Below are 20451 nucleotides of genomic sequence, written 5' to 3'. Positions count from 1 at the left end.
TTCAAATCGATTTCTAGTCAAAACTTATAATAATTTTTCGTATTTATTTTATTTTGTTTTAATTTTTTTTTTTAAATTGTTTTATTTTTATTTTTTTTTTTAAATGTTTTATTTTAATTTATTGAAATTGTTTATTTATTTTATTGTATTTAATTTAATTTATTCAATTTATTTAAATCAGTGTTAACTTATACTGATTTTTAAATATTTTCTTTAGAGCTTTTTAAAATTTTTAAAATCTAAACAAGTGTTTTTCTTTATTTTTTTTTATTAAAATATAATATTTTTTTGCAATTTAATTTCTAATATATTTATGTTGTTATTATTTTTTTTTAAATTATTTTATTTAAAAAATACATAAGTTTATTTATTTTTATTTATATTTATAAGTTTATTTAATTCTTTTTCAAATTTAATTCAAATTTTATAAATTGTAATTATACAAAAATTATTTTTTTGTATAAGTAAATAAAAAATCACTAAAGAAATCAGTTTAATTTTAGAACTATATTAAATAACATTATTTAACATTCAATTTAATAAAGATCGTGCAATATTATTAAGAAAAACTATTTAATATTTTTATTGTTTCTTCTAAAAATTTGCTTTTTTTATCGTCATAACTAACAAAATAAATGTACTAAGTTTTTCTGGAAATTTTCGACTTTATGCAATTTGATTTTTATTAATTTTAAATTACAATTAAAATTTTAATGTTTTTTAATTTAAATATTTTAAGTATATTCAATAAGTTTTATTAATAATGATCTCAACTTAATAGATTTAATTAAATTATTTTGTTATATTTATAAAATTATAATTGCACATATTTTGTAATAATTATTATTTAATCATTCAATTGAGTTTTATTAAAAACAAAAAATATTTTAATAAAATTTCAAAAATTAACATTTCCAACCGGATTAGCTTTTCTTTTTTTTTTACAAAATAATTTTCTTTTAATCGAAGACGCTCTTTTTGATTCTTTTACTTTTTTCAATTTTTTAGATTTACAAAATTTTAGCAAAAATTTAAATTAGTAAAATTTTTTGTCTTAGTTAAATCGATATAAATAATATAAATATATAATAATTTTTAAATATTCATAATATAATAATTAAAAAATTGTAATAATTTCTAAGAGAAAGCTAAATTTAATAAAAAAAAAAAACTTTATTAATTAAAAATTATTAAGAGGAATTTATTAAAGAAGAAAAATTAAAAAAAAAATAAAAAAAACCTAAATTTTGTCGAAAAAAAAGAATTATATTAGTATATAATTATGTATATCTTTTTAAAACAGTATTAAATTTAATATTATACATATATACATCTAATAATACAACATTGTAAAAATATTAAATTAGAATGGATAAATATATATTAAAAAAAAAGGAAACAAACAAATATTCCAAAAAGCGTTAATTTAAATTTATGTTTTTGTAAAATACATTGATAAATAAAAAAAAAAAAATTTGGGAATAAAAATTGTGCTTTTTTAATTATTGAAATAAATTATAAATCATATTAAAGTAATATTAAACCAACTATTTCCCGTAATTCCAACATAATATCAATTTGGCTTAATTAATATAAAATAGTATTAAAAGTTAAATATAAATGTAGATTCGTAGATTCGTAGATTCTAAGGGAACCGAGTGGGACAGGAGCATCCCCCCAAGCCACCGCAGCCATTTTTGACTTATTGTAGCTACCCCACTCTCCCGTCTATAATATCCCCGTCCCAATCACAAAGCCGGAGATATCCCTAAGGGAGTTGGACAATAGTTCCCGAACACTTAGGGACTCATGTCCAAGACAATTGCGGCGCCGAACAGCCAGTGCCGGACAGTCGCAGAGAATGTGCACGGCGGTCTCATCGCCACCCCCACAAAATCTGCACAGGGGGGAGCCCGACTTCCCCAGCCTGTGCAGGCGGTATTTCACCGGGCAGTGCCCCGTGAAGAAATTCGCAATAGTGCGAACCCGGCTCCTGCTCATCCCCAGCAACTCCGCAGCGAATCCGCCGGAGCACGCCGGAACAAACACCTCCGCATGACGGCACCCTTTCGTGTCCCGCCAGTGACGACTGCATTCCGCCGCGAGTAGGCAGGCAAGCCTGGCCCCCACGGCGGAAGAAGGCAGACCACAGAAAGGCAACGGCTGCACAAAGGCAGCCCAGATCCCCTCCGCGCCAACTCATCGGCAACTTCGTTGCCCGCATGGCCACTATGGCCCGGCACCCAAATGAGCATCACTCTGTTTTCCGATGCCAATTCCATAAGTGCAGCAAGGCAGCTCCAGACCAGCTTGGATGTAACCTGAGCTGAACGGAGCGCCAGCAGTGCAGCCCTGCTGTCTGAGAACACATAGATGGTGCGGTTTCTATACCCCCTTTCCAAATTGATTCTCAGACAGATCTCTATTGCATGTATTTCGGCCTGGAACACTGTGCAATACGGGTCAAGGGTTGCATATACACGCGTGTCCGGGCGGACACCGTATACGCCCGAGCCCACACCCGACTCCGTTTTGGACCCGTCCGCATACCACACGCTCGAACCCGACCTAAGTACCGGACCACCCCGATCCCACGTCCATCGATCAGGAAACAGAACCCTGTACTTGTGGTCGAAGTTGTACCGCGGCAGACAGGTATCTGACATGGTTATCCTTAGAATCGGATCGCCCTCAATGAAGTCTCTGTGAGTTCTGTGGGCCAACTTTAGCCCTGCCCCATCCTCGCCAGAGAGAAGTCGGTAAGTCACCAGCCGAGCTTCCTTCAATATATGGAGGTGCAGTGGCGGCAATCCGATCATCACCTCCAATGCAGCGGTGGGAGCCGTCCGCATCGCCCCGGTCACTCCCAGGCAGGCCAGCCTCTGTAGCTTTTCCAGCTTGGCCCGCACACCCGCCTGCTGAGCTTTACGGCACCATACAATCGACGCATAGGTGACGATGGGCCTAGCAAGGGCCGTATATAGCCACAGTGCTATTCTGGGACTAATTCCCCAGGTCCCCCCGATGAAGCTCCTACACGTCCACAAGGCCGCCGTAAATATAAATGTAAAAATACGATTAAGAAATTATACATCACAAAAATTGCTAAATAGTTGTAATTAATTGCATTAAAAGTACAGGAAACGGAATTATTTCTAGTATTTGACTGAATTCTACTGATATAATCAGCGTTTAAGCTGATTTTTGTATTCAGTTAAATGAAGAAAGATTCGATTAATATATTATAATTAGAAAGAGACTTACCTGACATTTTCTAAATCACTTTAACTATTGTATATTTTTCATCTGACAATCACCTGAATTTGAATTTCATTATTGTATTCTAAAGTTCGCATTAAGTCAAAAACTTCAATTGCAATTAATGAAACTGACCTTGAAATATTGTCTTAATAAATTTTTAAAATTTTAAATTTTAAATTTTTCCATTAGAAATACTATTTCTTATTATTATATGTATACCACAAAAAAAAAATATTAACTTCCTAATATCGTAAAATGTAATTACCAAATTGCCTGTTTAAATTTTTCATGCATAAAGTAAAAATCCTTGTTAATATTTATTGCTTATTTAATAATGTTGAATTTAAAGTGTTGAAAGAATTAAAATAATTATATAAGAAAATAATTTTAATACGGTAAATAATAATTTTACAATATTATTTTATGGTAACACTTAGTGTTGAGCAAGTTTATGGAATATCAAATAATGTTCTTATTGTAAATTACAAATTAGGTGTATTAAATGTCAAAACCATATAATATGTATGTATGTGACTAACAAACAAACAAACACGAATACCTTGTGATTATATTTTTGCCGCGCAAAAATTCATTTCCGTTATACGAGTATAATATGTATATTATGTATGTTCATTTTGAAAGAAGCTTAATAATAAAATGAAAAAAGCTTTTACAAGTAAAATTTCGAAAATAAATATTTATCCGGAATTTCGAAAATAAAATTATTTTGCGAGGTGTTATAGATGACTAGACATTCCTTTACTTTTTGTGTTTTTTTTTTTTTTGTAATTTTTTTTTCCTTCTTATTTTTTTGATTCATTAAAAAAACAAATGAAAACGTAAAAATATTTTATATTTAGTAGCAGATATGATTTCAAATCGTGCGGTTGGAATTTATTTGAATATTTTTTTATAATCTTAAATTACCGTGATTTAAGAAATAAATTTGAAATTAAAAAAAAAAAAAACGCTAAAAAGAAAAAAAAAATTTACTAATAAAAATGAAAGAAAAATTATAATTAACTGAAATCCTTTCAAACTTTTTATAAAATTAAAACACAAAAATATTTTTTTAATTATTTTTTTTTTTTTTACTAATTAAATAATTATTTTTTTTCAAATATTAAATAAATCTATTTATAAAAAATTTCATTACCGTATAGTGTAAATGAAAAACTTTCACCAATACATTAATACAAACACACAAACATAAAATTGTTTAAATACAATTTCAAGGACCTTAAAGTTAAAAGTGCATTTAGTATATTTGAAAGTAAAAAAAAACAAAAAAGGATACGTGCATCTGGGGCATAATGCATACATATGCATACCAAACTAAATATAAGGTATTTGATATTTTTAATAATTTTTCTTTGAGCACTTCAATGTTATAAAATAAATAGACTGTAGCAAACAATGCAGTGTTAAATTAAAAAAAAAAAAAGGGAATATTATATAGGAAAAAAGTGGAATAGAAAGGAAAAAAAAAAATAAACATAAAATAAATTGAAATCAAACAACAGGTGGATCCTTTTGTTTTTCTATACAGTGTTATACAAAAAAGAAAAACATACACTATAGGTGATTTGTAGTGATTATTAGTGTTAATAAAATAAATAGGAAACAAATAATTTAGGTCTGTGATTATTGGAATATAATTTAATATTTTGTTTGATGTTTATTGTTACCGTTGCAAAAAAAGTGAGAGACAGACAGTGATTAAAAAGTGAAAAGAAAATTATTGAAATTTAAAAATTTTAATATAAATTTAATTTAATTCCAATTTAAATTTAATTTGATTTAAATGAAATAAATTCATTTAAAAATAAAAATATAAAGCTTGCTGAGGGAGGAAGAGGAGGAACAGTAGAATGAGTTATAAAAAAAGGTAAATATTTGAAATGCGTGTATAATTTTTCGAACCGTATGGTTAAATTTTATATTTTTTTATAAAACACTAATTTACGGATTAAATTCAGGTACCATTCGAATTGTAAATTGGGTTAGGAATAAAATTTTTGGGGTTTGATTTAAAATGCAAAATTAGCTTTAAAAATACTTTCAAATATTTTAATTAATATAAAGAGTTTATGGTTTTAAACCTAAATTTTTTTATTATTATAAATTTTGAAATAAATCTTGTTTTATTGAATGTTTAGAGAAATTAGAAGAATGTTGTTTGTAAGATAAAAAATTTTCTTATCAAAATGATTTTCTGCATATTTGTACTAAATTTTATTAGATTTTTAAAAATGTAGATAAGATATTACTAATTAGTAATTACATATATATATATATATATACATATATATACTTCCTATATTGTTATAATTATAGGTTATAACAATAGCAGTATATACACGTATTATAACATTATGTAGAAAGGTTTTAAAAATTTTCATAATAATTGCAAAAAATAATGGGTATAATTTTCAAAAATGGGTAATTATTTGAAAATTTCTAGTTAATAGTTTTGAGTCATTGTTCTATATAGCTACTATTATATATACTACGTGAAATATGAATAATTAGTATGAAACTCAAGATACATTGAAAATTAATAACAAAATCTAAAATAGTTATAATTTTACATTTAAATTATTGCTAAATTAAAAAAATTATATAAATAATATGTTTAAAGTGAATTAAAAAAAAATATCATATTTTACTTGTATAGTTTTAGAACTTTAGGAAATTACAATTCAATATAACAAATTTAAAAATATAATTTTAAATTAATATTAGAGATTTCAATTAATTATTGTCGTAATTTCATAAATATATACTAATAAATATTATTAATAAGCCATAATGAATATCGTTTAGTATAAATTTTAAAAAAAAAATATGATAGATTGTAGATTCCTGAAAAAAGATACGGTCAAATGAATTCCTCCCCTCAAACCACTGAAGCTATTATTGTAGTCCTCTTATATATCAAATTAAAAAAAAATTTCAAGTATATACCCGGAGATATCACCCAGAGAGTTGGATGTGAGCTCTTCAATACGAATAAAACCCCTGCCAAACCATCTGCATCTCCTGAAATAATATGGTGCAAGTCTCTATATTTAAAATAATTTAAAATAAATGAAAATAATCAAATGGGTAATATTTTAATTTTTTATCAAAAAAAAACTTTTTTAATATACTCCATATTTCGACTTTTTAATATAGTTTTTAAAATTAAATAGATGGCGTTAGGTGATAGCTTAATAATTATTAAAGTAATAGTTCATATATCCGATTTCTACCAAGAACGTCATTTAAATCCATTATTTGTCAGCTGAATACGAAGGTTCAATTAATATTCTTAATAAAGCAATAAAATTGGATGTTTAAATTTTTTTTCCATTTTATAATGCATTTTATGCAGTAAATTATTTTAAATAATTTAAAAGAGAATTTAATGAAAAAAATTTAAATTTTTTATTTTTTATTTGTTCAACAAAACTAAATGAAACTTTTTCCCTAAAAAAAAATATAATATTTTTTTTTTATTATTTCTCAATATAGGTTAATTTTAGCGTTGTGTGTAGGTGGTATGGTAGACTATATATACAATTACATAAAATTTGCATGTCCATTTTTTTTTTCCCTACATTCTTCATAAAAAATGTTTCATTGAAAAAATTGTATAAGGTAAACCATTTATATTTATCTTAATAATTAGATTTCTGCACGAAAAAAAAAGTAAAAAACGCGTAACCGAGAAAAAGGAAATAAGGAAAAATTCAATTTTTTTTTGTTTTTTAACCCACGTATTTTACAAAATGTTTGTTATTTTTTTTATGCCTTAACCCATCTTCAAAATAATATTTGTATATATGTATATGGTATAACTGTTTATGATTTAAGGAAATTTAAGGTTACAATTCGGATGACTTTTAATATTTATGTACAAGTGCATATAATAAAACACAAGTAGTGATTATGTGTGTTTGGAGTAAAATATTTTTAAATTTTTGGTATGAGTTCAAGAAATTTTTTTGCTAATTTCCAAATATTGTTTTGTCAGACACTTAAAATTGCAGTTCGTATACAGTTTGTATGTAATTTAGGTTATGAGATCTATGAAAATTATCGTTTCAGTTGAGACACTAAGTTTAAATAGTTACTGAAGTAATACAGCCTCACTGATTTTAAAATTACAATCATTCGGTATTAGCACATTTATCATTCAGCAATTATACGAATATTATAAGCTAAATTATAATGTCTATACCACATTAATTTTGAAGTCAAATTATTATTTTTTTAATTTTAATTAAAAAAAATAAATGAAAAATCCTCATTTTAATTCCGATCCTGATCCAATGACCAATAGTTTCGTTTTACTCTCATATTCCACTCTAATTTCTCTATATGAATAAAATTTATGAAGAAAATTTTTGGAATTTTCAATTCGTATTTCCAATCTGATTCCACAGCCCTATAGAATAGTTACTTTTTTGTATAATGGATAAAACACTAAAGATTCTTAATATTTTGATTTGAAATCACTTTTAGTTTTCCGCTGTTTCATTAACATATTTCTTCCGAATAAAACTAAAATGAATAAAATAAAATTTATATATTTTTTTAAATAAAAATAAATTCAAAAATATTGTCTTGAAATTGAATAGATTTTACCTATGAGAATATAAGAACAAAAAAAAATATCATATTAAAATTATGATTTTATTTTCTTCCACCTTATTCCTTCAGCTCGCCGCTCCTCTTTTATACATATATTTGTCGACATAAAAGAAATCGTTAATTTATTTTAACATCAAAATAGCAGCTGTTATACATATACAGTTATTATATTTGTAAAATTGTATATAAGCCAAAAATGTATATTGAACATAAAAATTGTATTCCTATAAATAAAAATCTTTTTTCGGTATTAGTGTTTAATGTTAAAATAAAGCAAGGATTTCATACATTTTTATTAAAGTATAAATGTAGGTATAATGTATACGAGTACATTGATTCACTTGCCTTCAAAAATTTGTAATAATTTAAAATATGAAAAAATACTAAAACCATAAAAATCGGGGTGAAAAAATAAATACGTAAGAGATAATCAGGAATAAAAATCAAATTGTTAAAAGAGAGGAAAAAAAAAAAATATAAAATAATGGGCGGTTGGGCTAAGGCTTCAAAATTTATATTGAATTTTTTTGGTGCAATAAAAATTTCATGAATATTTTTCTTAAAGTGTAATTTTTTTTTATTTGTAAGCGTTTTATTTTCAAATTTAATGTAAGTTATTGAATAACATTTTAATAAGAATAACAAATCAATTGCTCTTATTTAAGCATAATTTCATGTAAGTGCTAGCCACCTCAATAAAATTTAGATGATTCTAAGTCGAGAACCAATCAAACTAGAGTCATTATTTTTGCATATTTCGGGCAAAATATCGCAATCAATTAAATAATCGATATTATTTTCCAAACTTAGAATCGATGTTGATTGATCGATATAAACAGGCGATTTTATATAACGTCAAAAAAAAAAAAGTTTGGAAGCGTCAAATCGAATTATTTCAGTTAGCAGTTTGATAAAATACAAAACGTGAAATTAATTGCGTACCACGCTTAATAATATTAAATTCCTTATTATGAATTTTATAAGCGTCATTTTGGCCTCACTAGTTTTTCTTATAATTTATAGAAATGACAAATAACAAATCGATTTGACGTTAACAATATTGTAATGAATCACGTATTTGTGAAGACTCAAATATTAAAAGAAGAAAAGCTAGTAAAAAACACTCTTTATTAGCAAAATAATAAAATTGTAGCCGTGTGTAAACAAGGCTTGAACATACACAAATTTTCCTCAAAATTTTTACTTGGTAAGTTCAAGAATAATTTTTTTCTTGTTTCCCAGAAATTCGTGTTTTATTTAGTTTTTGTTTTTTATTTAAATAAATTTATGCTTACACAAGATATTTTTTTCCTTTTGATCTAAATAAGATATTATAAAAGAAATCATTATATAAAAAATCAATTAACTGACTGATTAAACAGAAATATTGTGGAAGAAGAAGATGAAGAAAATCTCATGAATAGTTAAAAAGTTAAGAATTTCATTTTCTCCTTTTTATAAGATAAAAGTTTTTTGTTGTATAGTATTTATGGGAAACATTTTGTTTTTAAATTACTTTGAAGGTCATTAAAATCCAGATTTTCATTCAGTTTTGCAAGTTTGAATATTACTTTTGGCACGTTATAGGCAGTTATACAAGTAAATTTTTTTCTTTGTTTTAGTTTTTTTTCGATATAATTGCTGTGGGGGTTTTATTTTTAGTTATTACAACAGATTTTTTTTAGATTTGGTTTGTTTTATATGGAATTCAATATATCTGTAATTGTAGATAGAGATTATAACAGATTTTTTGCCAAATTTATTATATAAGAAAATAAATTTAAAATAAAAGTTATTTTAAAAATATGTATAAGAATAAAAGTTTTCCAAAATTTACAAGGCCTTTTTTTTAAAAGTTTTTCCTTTAGTTTACAAATTTCTTTAAAATTTTGGCATAAATTATAAAGAATATAAAATATGGCATACAGGTATAATATATGAATTTATATAAGTATATATACAATACTATATATATGGGACAAGTATATGGGTACCAATGTGTGAAGAATCGATTTTTAACATAAAGTAAATTATACTGTTTTAATAAACGACAAAATATAAGGTTTCAATCTACGGTATAAAGTCTACATATCAGATTGAAATTAACAGATCGAGTTCAGATTTTAAAAATTTTATGTATTACAAAAATTATACCCAAAAATCAGCTGATTACTTTTCGATACTTTCACAACAAATTAATTGTCGCAATTTTACTTTTACAAATTCTTACAGTAAATTCAATGAGAATAGAGTAATTATTTTTATTTACTGTCATAGGAATTCAGATGTCAAACTGTGCTTACGTATTCAACTATGATTAAACTCAGATTTTAATTTTAAATTTTTTCGTATATATAATCTTAACGTGAGCTAGGTTTAATTGACAGACATAAAATGATGTCATTAATTAAAATATTGTTTATTTTAAAATAAAAAATATTTGCTATTTTAAATTTCGTGTCAAAATTACTTGTTAAATTTCTAATTCAAAGGAAAATTTTGAAAACTTTTCAATTTTTCAAAAATCACTTTTAGTTCCAAGTTGGAAATATGCACACTTAAGTTTTTTGGAGTAGGTAAATACCTCTGATTAAGGCTTTCGAATTTGTTTTAAATAATTTATTTAAGTATCAATTCCAATCATATTTTTAGAAAAACATGTTATTATAAAATGAAGTATATTACTGGCATATAAGTGGTATATATTGCATATACATTTTACGCAGATAAAAATTATATAATATATGTATAAACAATTTTAATATAAACATAAATAGATAAAAACAAATTATAAAAAAAATTAAAATTAAAAAATGTTATTTTCTTTTTTTACAGCATTTCTATAACAAATAACATAACTTTCATAACAGTAACATGAATGTATAGAATGTGAATGTAAAACGGAAAGATTGCAAAAATTTTATTATATTTGCACCTAGATGTATGCAATATTTAAAGTACAGGTATAATTTTCATCCTTCCTCCTACTGTAATACACATAAACTACATATGTATGTACATACATGAGGTGCCATATAACGTATAATAAAATATCAACATATCTATGAATAATAAAGAAAATTAATAAACGGGAAATTTTATTTTCTCCATTATTATGATTTTATTTTTACAAAACAAGCAATCAAGGAAAATATAATAAAAAAAATTTTTTTTTCTTGTTTAAAATCTTCATTCTTTTCATAATATTTTAACATCATAAAAAATATTTCGTTATTTTTTTTTTCTCGTGTTTTTTTATTTTGGAAGAAAACAAATCTTTTATAATTGCTGAATTATATATATGTTTTATAAACACATGTATTTAACATATATATGAACATACACATGTATGAACATTAAGGAGAGCATTAATAAAAAGAAAAATATGTTAACTCATAACCAGGTTATCTCGTACCTACAATATAATATTATACAAAAATAAAAAATATGCTATCATTATATAGAATAAATTGTGTTATACACATACTCGTAATATGAAATTTCAAGAGGCCCAATTTTCAAGGATCAACCATTTAACGAGTCTTAGATATTTAACAGAAAAAAAAAAATTTGTTTTGATAACAAAAGACTCAAGGTATTTGAATTTTAAAACATGATTTTGTTTTTTATAAGAATATCATGTGAACAAGATGATGATGCTTTGTGTCATTAAAATTAAAGGTTTCAAAAGAGAAAATAAAATATATGAAAAATAAAACAAGCTGTAAAGAAAAAATTGAATTAAAAATTATGCAGAGAAAAATAGAAATAAAGTAAAAAAACAATAATAAAAAAAAAAATAAATTAAATTAAATAAATTGTTAAAAATTTTTCAATTTTTTGAATTGAAAATTTGTTATGTGCGTTCCTATATAAAGAGAAAAAAAAATAAAAAAAAAAAATTATAAAAATTCTCTTTCTTATTTTTTCTCTTGATTTGATAATTTTTCTTTTTCGTTTTTTGTTTGTTGGTGATGAGAAAGAAAAAAAAAATAAAACCTATTTTCATAATGGAATAAAAATTTTTATTCTCTCTCTGTCTCTCTCTTATACTATAAGTGAATAATAAATAAATAAAAAAAATAAATCAACGTGTGTACGAAAAATAATAATAAAATAAAAAAGAGAAATAAAATAAAATATCATGCAAAAAAAAAAAACAAAAACAAGAAAATAAAAATCAAGAAACAAAAATAATAAAAATATAAAAAAAATTCCGAAAAAAAAACATTTTCATAACAAATTTGTGAAAATTAAAATAAAAAATATTTTAAATCTTAGATTTTTAAAAATAGAAAAAATATTAAAAAAAAATTAAGAACTAGAAAAAAATAATAAAGGGCTTAAGAAATAGTAAGACGCTTAAGAGACAGAGTAGAAGGAAGAAGAGGAAGAAAGAGAAAGATACAAAAAATTATTAAAATTGTCTGCAGACGCTCTCTGCTTATCTTAATTTTTTTTTTCTCTACAATTCAAAAAAAATTTTTTATTTGAAAAGACAAAAAATTGGTCGAACACTTTGTTTTGGTTTTATAATGTCGGAAAGTAAGGATAAAGATAAGGAAAGAGATAAAGATAAAATAAAGGATAAAGAAAAGGATAAAAATAAAGAAATTGATCGGTAAGTTTTGATTTTTGTTTTTCAATTCTCTTTCTCTTTTTGATTACTTTTTTCTCTCAATTTTGATTTTTTTCATTAATATTATTATAAAAATTAATTATTTATAAAATATTATGCTTTTATAGGATTTCATATTTTATTCAGGGTCTTCAAAAATATTTGATTTTTCAAATATTCTAAAATTGAAAACCAGATTTTGGCATGTAATGTACATGAATATTTTAAGAGCACAAATGTCAAAAAAAATTTTTTTTTGACAATATTATGGTATTTTGTGACAAACGATATCTGCCAAAAATTTTTTTTTTTTTTTTAAAATGATAAGTGAAAAGTTATACTTGCAACTAATATTCAAACATATTATTGTCAAGATGGTCAGAACACTGTGTTCCTTTTAACAGTTAACAGTAAATCTACATTGAATTAAAGTTATTATGTGTATATTTCCATTTAATTCATAAATTTAAATTACTAACATTTTTAAATTTAAAGATTTTCTAACAAAACTTAAACGATTATATGAAAATGCTTCCATTTTACATAGTGAATTTACCTGATTTGTAATTTTGACGATCTACAGAAGTTTTAAAAATAAAAAATAAGCATCTTTACAACAAGCATCAAATTTCTTATTTTGTTCGTTCTTCAGTAATTTCAGTAACAAAGTAACAAATATCCGAATCGATACGGCTATATTGGCTATAATAGAATTTTGAACAGGAATATGTACGCTATATATTTTAAAAAAATGTTTAATTTTTGCTCTTTTGAGTGTTACGTTTCAAGTTCATTTTGGTATGATGATCAAAAAGACACAGTCAAAATGTAAATATTTTGATTTATAAATTTCAACACAATCAAATTGTATTTTTCACATATAATTATTAATTTGGCCCATACGTCGTTTTTGCACTAAAAAATTGTTCCTCATAAAATGCACTCTTTTGAGAATCTTTCTTCAAACGGATAATCATTAATTCTGTTGTAGTTCTTGAGAATATCGGCTTTTTTTGAATATCCACCATTTGTTCCATATATTTCACTATTTTTCTTTGTTTTATCTCCAACTTTAAACTCGTTTTTCTCGAAATCAACTAAAAATGGCGTATGAATTCAACTGTAATTAGTAAATATTTTGTATTTTATCCATATAAGAGTATAGGCAATGAATCTTATATTCACATATGAACATATTATTAAGCAAACTGAGCCGCGATTTATATACGTCCCAAACATTTTTGATAAATATTATAATAGATGGACCTGTTGTGCGTTTTTGGAATTATTACACTTCCATACGACAATATCTGCCGTAATTAATTTTAACACATACATATGTAATATTATTCCATTGTAATAATTTGAAAACCAAAAGCTTTTTACTGAATATATGAATATTTTGTAAAATTGGTTTTATTATCGCAATTATAATTAGCAATATATTTCTAATTTTCTATAATTTAATAACAATTTAATCTATGTATTTAATCCATATAATATCTAATTAAATTTATGGCAGATATTAATTATACAGTTTTTATCTTTATATATGTATGTATGTATATAAAAATTCAGAGTTCATATGTCATAAATGCTTCCATTTTTGCATATTTTTCATAAATTCTTTAGAAAAAAATCTGATTTTATGAATTTAAGTAATATTTTTTATTATTATAAAATATGAGCAACTATAAAAAGATTATTTGAAGGTATATATTTATATATTTAATGTAAATAATATATATACTTTATTTACATTATATTATTTGTATGTTATACATATAATATGCAAATTGACAGTTTTTAATTTACGATATGGAATTTATTTTATTCAATATAGTAGAAATAAAATATATAAAATGATATCAGAATCAAGAAGGATATAAAATTTCCGATTTATTTTCATGATATCCAATAGATAAGGCATGTTTACTCTTTATATATTGGTAAATAAATAAAAGTTTTGACTTTTTATGACAAGAAGAAAAGTAAAAATATGCAATAAAATTTTTTTTTTTTTTGAATATCACCTTCAAAGTAAAAGGACGCAGCTGTATATAAATATTATTTATTTGTATATTACTTATGTAATATTGTATACACACATGCCGTCATACTGGCATGTATACTGTAAACCCTGGATGATTTCGAAATGGCTAAAATTCAACAAATATTTTCTAACTATGAGATATTCAGCAAAATTCGCTTCAACTACTTACATTAGTAGGTAATTAAAATATAAAAAATAAAATATAATAAATAAAAAAATAGAAAATATATTACTTATATTAATTTATATATAGAAATTTATACACTTAAACTGTTATACTGGCCATAATCTTTTAAATGGTTCGTTAAAATTAAGTGCATATCTGTATTGAAAAAGAAATTTGACATTTGTGATGTCACTTATCACAAAATTTTGTTTTGACAAATAGTTTAAAGTGATGAAAAATCAGTAAATTTATAAATACGTATGTTTTAAAAATTCGCGATTTTTTCTGCCTAGTTAAACGGATAACCTACTGAAATTTAATACAATTGTAACTGGGTATTACTGTTATTTACTTGATATGTTCAATTTTCTGTTGAAATACTCCGTATAATGAAAAGAAAATTTTATAAAATTTTCATTTCAAAATTCTATAGCCTGGAAACCTTGATTTTAATTTATTTATTTTACCAAATAAATTAAATGTATTTATCAAATTTTTTATTTCATATTTAATAATAAAATTTGTTCATTTAAATAATTTTTCTTTTACTTAGTTGTTTTTTTTTTTTGAATTTTTAATAAATCCAAAAGTAAATTTTTTCTTTATGGAAAATTATAAAATTGTTATAAAGAAATATATAAATCATAAAAAATATTATAAAAAATAAAATTATTTTATCTTTTTGAGAATTTTATTATCTTCTTAAATAAAGCAATGATGGCGTAATGATATTTATACAGTATAAACGACCTTGAGTTCGATATTGCAGTAATACTGCGGTATATTACTCATTTTATAAAAGATAATTGATAAATTGGATACTAATGTGGTATACAGCTAATTTGAATGTTAGAGATAGTAATTGAAATTGAAATTTTCTTTTTAATTTCATTAAAGTGTATCAGGAACAAATTGGAGAGGTAGAGAGACAAAAATAAGACTCAAAACTCTTATATTTATAACTGTTATACTCGTAATTGTTATACTCATAACTATTATACTCATAATTTTTATACTCATAACTGTTATACACATAATTGTTGCACTCGTAACTGTTATAAGCATAACTGTTATACTCACAACTGTTATACTCATAACTGTTATACTTATTTATTACACAATACCACAAATTATTAAATATAATTTGTATATGAAAATCATAAAATATTAAAGTAAGGAAGAATTGAAGGAAAATTGAGTAGTAGACATTTTCCGGCCGGGATAGATGGTAATATAATATAAATTGTAATATAATATTATACAGTATACATATAATATTCTGTATAATTAAAATTATACAGCGTATTCAGTATAGGCTTATACTGTCTGTTGTAGTTTCTATGTGTGTGTAATAGTAAAAGTCTACATATATGTGCATCACGTCAAACACATTATTTATTTACTCACCTTAATAATTGAGTTATAAATAATTACAATCTTTTCAAAAAAAAGTAAGAAAAATTAAAGAATAAATGACCTTAATAATTCATAATTTTTTTTACCTTATACAAAATAAAAATTTTACTTTTAGTTTGTGGCTTGAGATCTAAGGAAACAAAATATTTATTTATTTATTTTTTTGCTTGTAAATTTAATGCACTATATAATGTGTATATTATTATACAGAGTGGTATATACGATTAACGAGTAATAGAGCAGGTGACGATTGGGGATTTTGAACTCAGAAAAATACTAGATTTCGCTGCATAGTTGTTTTGAAGCAACGGGTCCTTCCAAATTTTTTGAACTAGCTTATTAAGTAGTATTCAGTTTCAGTATATTATTTATTATTTGTAAGCCACCCTGTATAATGTTGTAAAAGATGTTTTAATTATTATACATATATATTTTAATATAATATATTTATCAAAATAAGAGAAATTAAAATTTATACACATATTTGGAAACAAAAATAGACTCTTACAGGTAGTAAAACTCCCAAAATTTATTATTGCAAATTATACGTTTGTATGTAATTGAAATAAAAAGCACGTTCCAAGCATTATTTACTTTTGTTTTTCTCCTATATTTGATTTTTGTTTTAAGGTATGCATTGTATATTTATTTTTGTTTCGATAGAAATACGAAAAGTATGAGTGTGTTTTTATTTTGTATAATATTTGATTTCTTTATACAATTTTAATATTATAATAATCTCTAGATGATTTAATATTTAGGCCATTTTTTATACATGGAATATGTTGCTTCTTTTTTAAGTAAGAATACATTTAAATACAAATTTAAATTGAAATGTATGTAATAAGGGCCGGATTTAAAATTCCCGTGGTCCTTTTAAAAATTACACCATAATTTACAGAAATGTAGGTTCCTGCTATCACTGCTTCCTTTGCTCCGCTCCACACGCCTTCATTTATTATCGCGACAGAACGCTGAACGACTGGGGTCTAGTTCTCGTACTTGCTCATTTGGTTCATATTTCGTGTTTTAATGCATATAATAAAAAATAAATTACGAATTTTCGATTTTGTTGCCTGTTCCCCGAGGCCATAATTTGCAGTTTGTTCTGTCTTTAGGTAAATTCGGCTCTGTGTACAATACATACGTATTTTGCAATTGTTAATGCTTATTGTAATGTCAGTATATTTTATCCTTTTTAGAGTCTATATTTTTTATTTGAGTACATACACGTATAAATGAAAAAAGAAACAATAAAGTAAAAAAAAATAATAAATACATTTAATGTATAAGTAAAATGATAAAATCTTTTGTATAGAAAAACACACGTTTTGTTATCATAAATAACTTTCTTTGGTTTCTGTTACGTATCCTTAAGATGATTATATATTCACAAGTTCAAATATACGCACTTTGATGTGTATATATTATAAGCGTTATATTTTTGTTTCCTTCCATGCTTCTTTTGTTTTTCAAATAATTTCTTTAAAAGCATGATAGAAAAATGAACAAAATATAAGATCGAAATTAAGAAATAACACTCATACTTTGATATTATAGTGCAAATATTCTCACTGTAATAATATTTATGTCAATTTATGAAGCCGAAAAATATGCAAATATTTCATATATATGAATATATGAATTTTATATATTTTTCATGTTTTATGAAGAAAAATAAGATAAATTATAGAAAATAATAAAAAGTTAAGAAAAATGGAATAATTTAATAAGATCTTAGTAATGATGAGATTCAATATTGACGTATAGACACTCCTTGTTAGAATTTTAAAAAATTGCATATATTATGGGGCTTGCGCTATAAAGAAAAGAAGGGCTTTCAATGAAAACTGTTCTACAAAACTTTAATATTACTATTAACTATTTGGTAAGCGAATAAAATTATTTTCGTTGAAGGAGTTTCCTTAAGTTTACTTCAAATTTACCCCCTGATCGAATAAACTGTCTCATCCTATTTAAATTAAATCTGTTATAACAAAAATTTTTAAACAAATGTCGTAGAAATCACTTCAATTATTGCAGCAGTGTGTACAGATTTATTATTTTTTTTTAATGAAATTCAAATTTTGTATTGATTTTTTTAACGATGATCTCTTTGATAATACGTCGATAATGCGACCCAAAATGTATGGTTTTACTTTATGAGACAAATAGTAATAAAAAGAATAACAAAACTGAAATATTTAAAAATTATAAATAATAATTTATAACTTTATACTAACGATATTTAAAATTAATTGTTTTCTCTATGTTTTTAACATTAAAAAAAAAATAACGCAAATACAAGGATGACATTAAATTGAAAATTCATTCTTATAAACAAGAATAACAAAGCAATTTATATGCAAAAAATTTTACAATTTTATTTTGTTCTTACACGCTTGAATAGAATTATTTAAATTTGTTTAAAACAAAACTTTGCGGTACGTACACAGAGAGAAAAAAAATTGAATTTATTAATTTTATTTTCAATTTTTTTTCATCTTGTCATCGCATAACTTTTACTTTATTCTGTTCACAGTTGTCACTTTCATTTGTAATATTTTCTAAAAAGTTTAAAAAATTCTATTGTAAAGTTCTTACTTTGGTATATTTAAAAACAAGCACATACTATTGTTAGTGGTAAATATGGTGAATATGGTGAATAGTACAACGCTTCTTTTTATTTTATAAAATATTAGTAAAAAGTGTTGAAATGAAGTTTACAATAATAAATACTGCACATTGCGCATAATAAACGCGCTCCTGTTTTCTGGCGCTCATTGCGTATACTTTGCATATATGATAGATACGGCGCTGCCTATAATTGTTCAAAATTTTGTAATATCATCCGCAATATAGAAGTTAAATGTTATACGACAGGATACGCTGTAGCGAAACTATAAAAATATGAAAATTAATGTGGCTATTATGACCGCTTCATAGACCAACCATTAAATTATTTGAATTTAAATTTTAATATTCGTTTTAATTAAGCGAATTTTGCCCTAAATTTGAAGGAAGGTACAACCTTCTTCAGCTTTCAAGAATATAAATAATAAGGAGCCAAAAGAGCTCAATATTGACCTGTTCCCCTAGACAAGTCGTATGTTTTATCGTGCCTCAATTAATTCCTCCAATTATATACATAAGTTAATATTTTTTACAAGTCACTATTCGGGGCATATTATGGGATACGTGAACCGCATATTTCACAAAACTATATTTCACTTTTGTCTTCGTTGGGCATAACTCTGTTTCGCATATCTTTACAACTGGTTACTAGACAACCAAACCGTTCTAGCGATTTGGTTGTAGACAAGGATTTTGTTCGTTATGGGAAACTTCCTTTATGCTTACTTCTTTATGCATATAGATCTTGTTCTGTATGCTTACTTTATTTAACTTTAATAAATTTCGTTTTTTTTTTGTTTTCTTTTATAAAACCATAAAATTCTTATAAAAGGTACTTACTAGGTTCACAATTTTAAAATGTGGTGTTCTTTTTGTATGGTTTTATTCCCAAAATTGTTTTGTTTTTATATATATAACCGCAAATCTCGAACTGAGAAAATTCAATTTTATTTTAAGGAAATCTTAAAAATAAATGACCGCAAATCTCAATTTTCTCATACACCCAAGATATACTCAACTCATATTCGAGTATAGTGAGTATAAATAAAATTTGAAACCAATTGAAATTCGTATACATTAAAAATAATATTTATACAATTTATATTGGGCATACATACATATACATTTATTAACATCAAATTTTTCTGTGTACGGGTATTTTTCTTAAACAAAGAACTCTTTGTATGTATAGCACTTGGGATATTGATGAAAGTAAATATAAATGGGATTTTTTTTCATTGTCAATTTTTTCAGACTAAATAAATATTAAGTTCCAAACATTTACATATGTGTATGTAGGTATACATATTGTGTAAATATGTACAAAACTTTAAATACCTGCTATCGTATGGGAATAATTTGAAATTTAAGGATTCTGTTTTTGATAGTTGAATTTCACGTGTACATACATACATATATAATATAGGAAACGAATATGATTTACCGAAATATGCCTATAGCAGTTGTATTTATAATGTCAATCAAAAATTTTAACTATAAGGTTAAAAATTTTGAAAAAGAAAATTCAGATATTCATACAGATGAAAACCATACACGGAAACAAACGCAAATACACAAGACCATGTTAACAATTGACAGGGAAAGAGGAAGGAGAGGTTGAGAGCGTGTACGAGAGAGTAGTCTGAGTGAAAAAGAAATAAAATA

At 24.4% G+C, this 20451-nt stretch overlaps 1 protein-coding gene across 1 annotated transcript in view; it reads left to right on the top strand.

Moving 5' to 3' along the window:
• The first annotated feature begins 12057 nt into the window (after positions 1 to 12057).
• Positions 12058 to 20451, top strand: part of LOC129618427 (uncharacterized) — a 136028-nt gene continuing 127634 nt past the window's right edge. Inside the window, exon 1 of the mRNA XM_055533162.1 lies at positions 12058 to 12520. Within this exon, the coding sequence (XP_055389137.1) occupies positions 12435 to 12520 (86 nt within the window). The 5' untranslated portion in view covers positions 12058 to 12434. The remainder of the gene's footprint in view (positions 12521 to 20451) is intronic.

This window comes from Condylostylus longicornis, unplaced genomic scaffold, assembly GCF_029603195.1.
Source record: "Condylostylus longicornis isolate FDR11 unplaced genomic scaffold, ASM2960319v2 ptg000006l, whole genome shotgun sequence".
Classification (NCBI taxonomy): Eukaryota; Metazoa; Arthropoda; class Insecta; order Diptera; family Dolichopodidae; genus Condylostylus; species Condylostylus longicornis.
The sequence above is the reverse complement of the archived record's forward strand: the minus strand, read 5'-3'. Positions and strand labels throughout refer to the sequence as shown.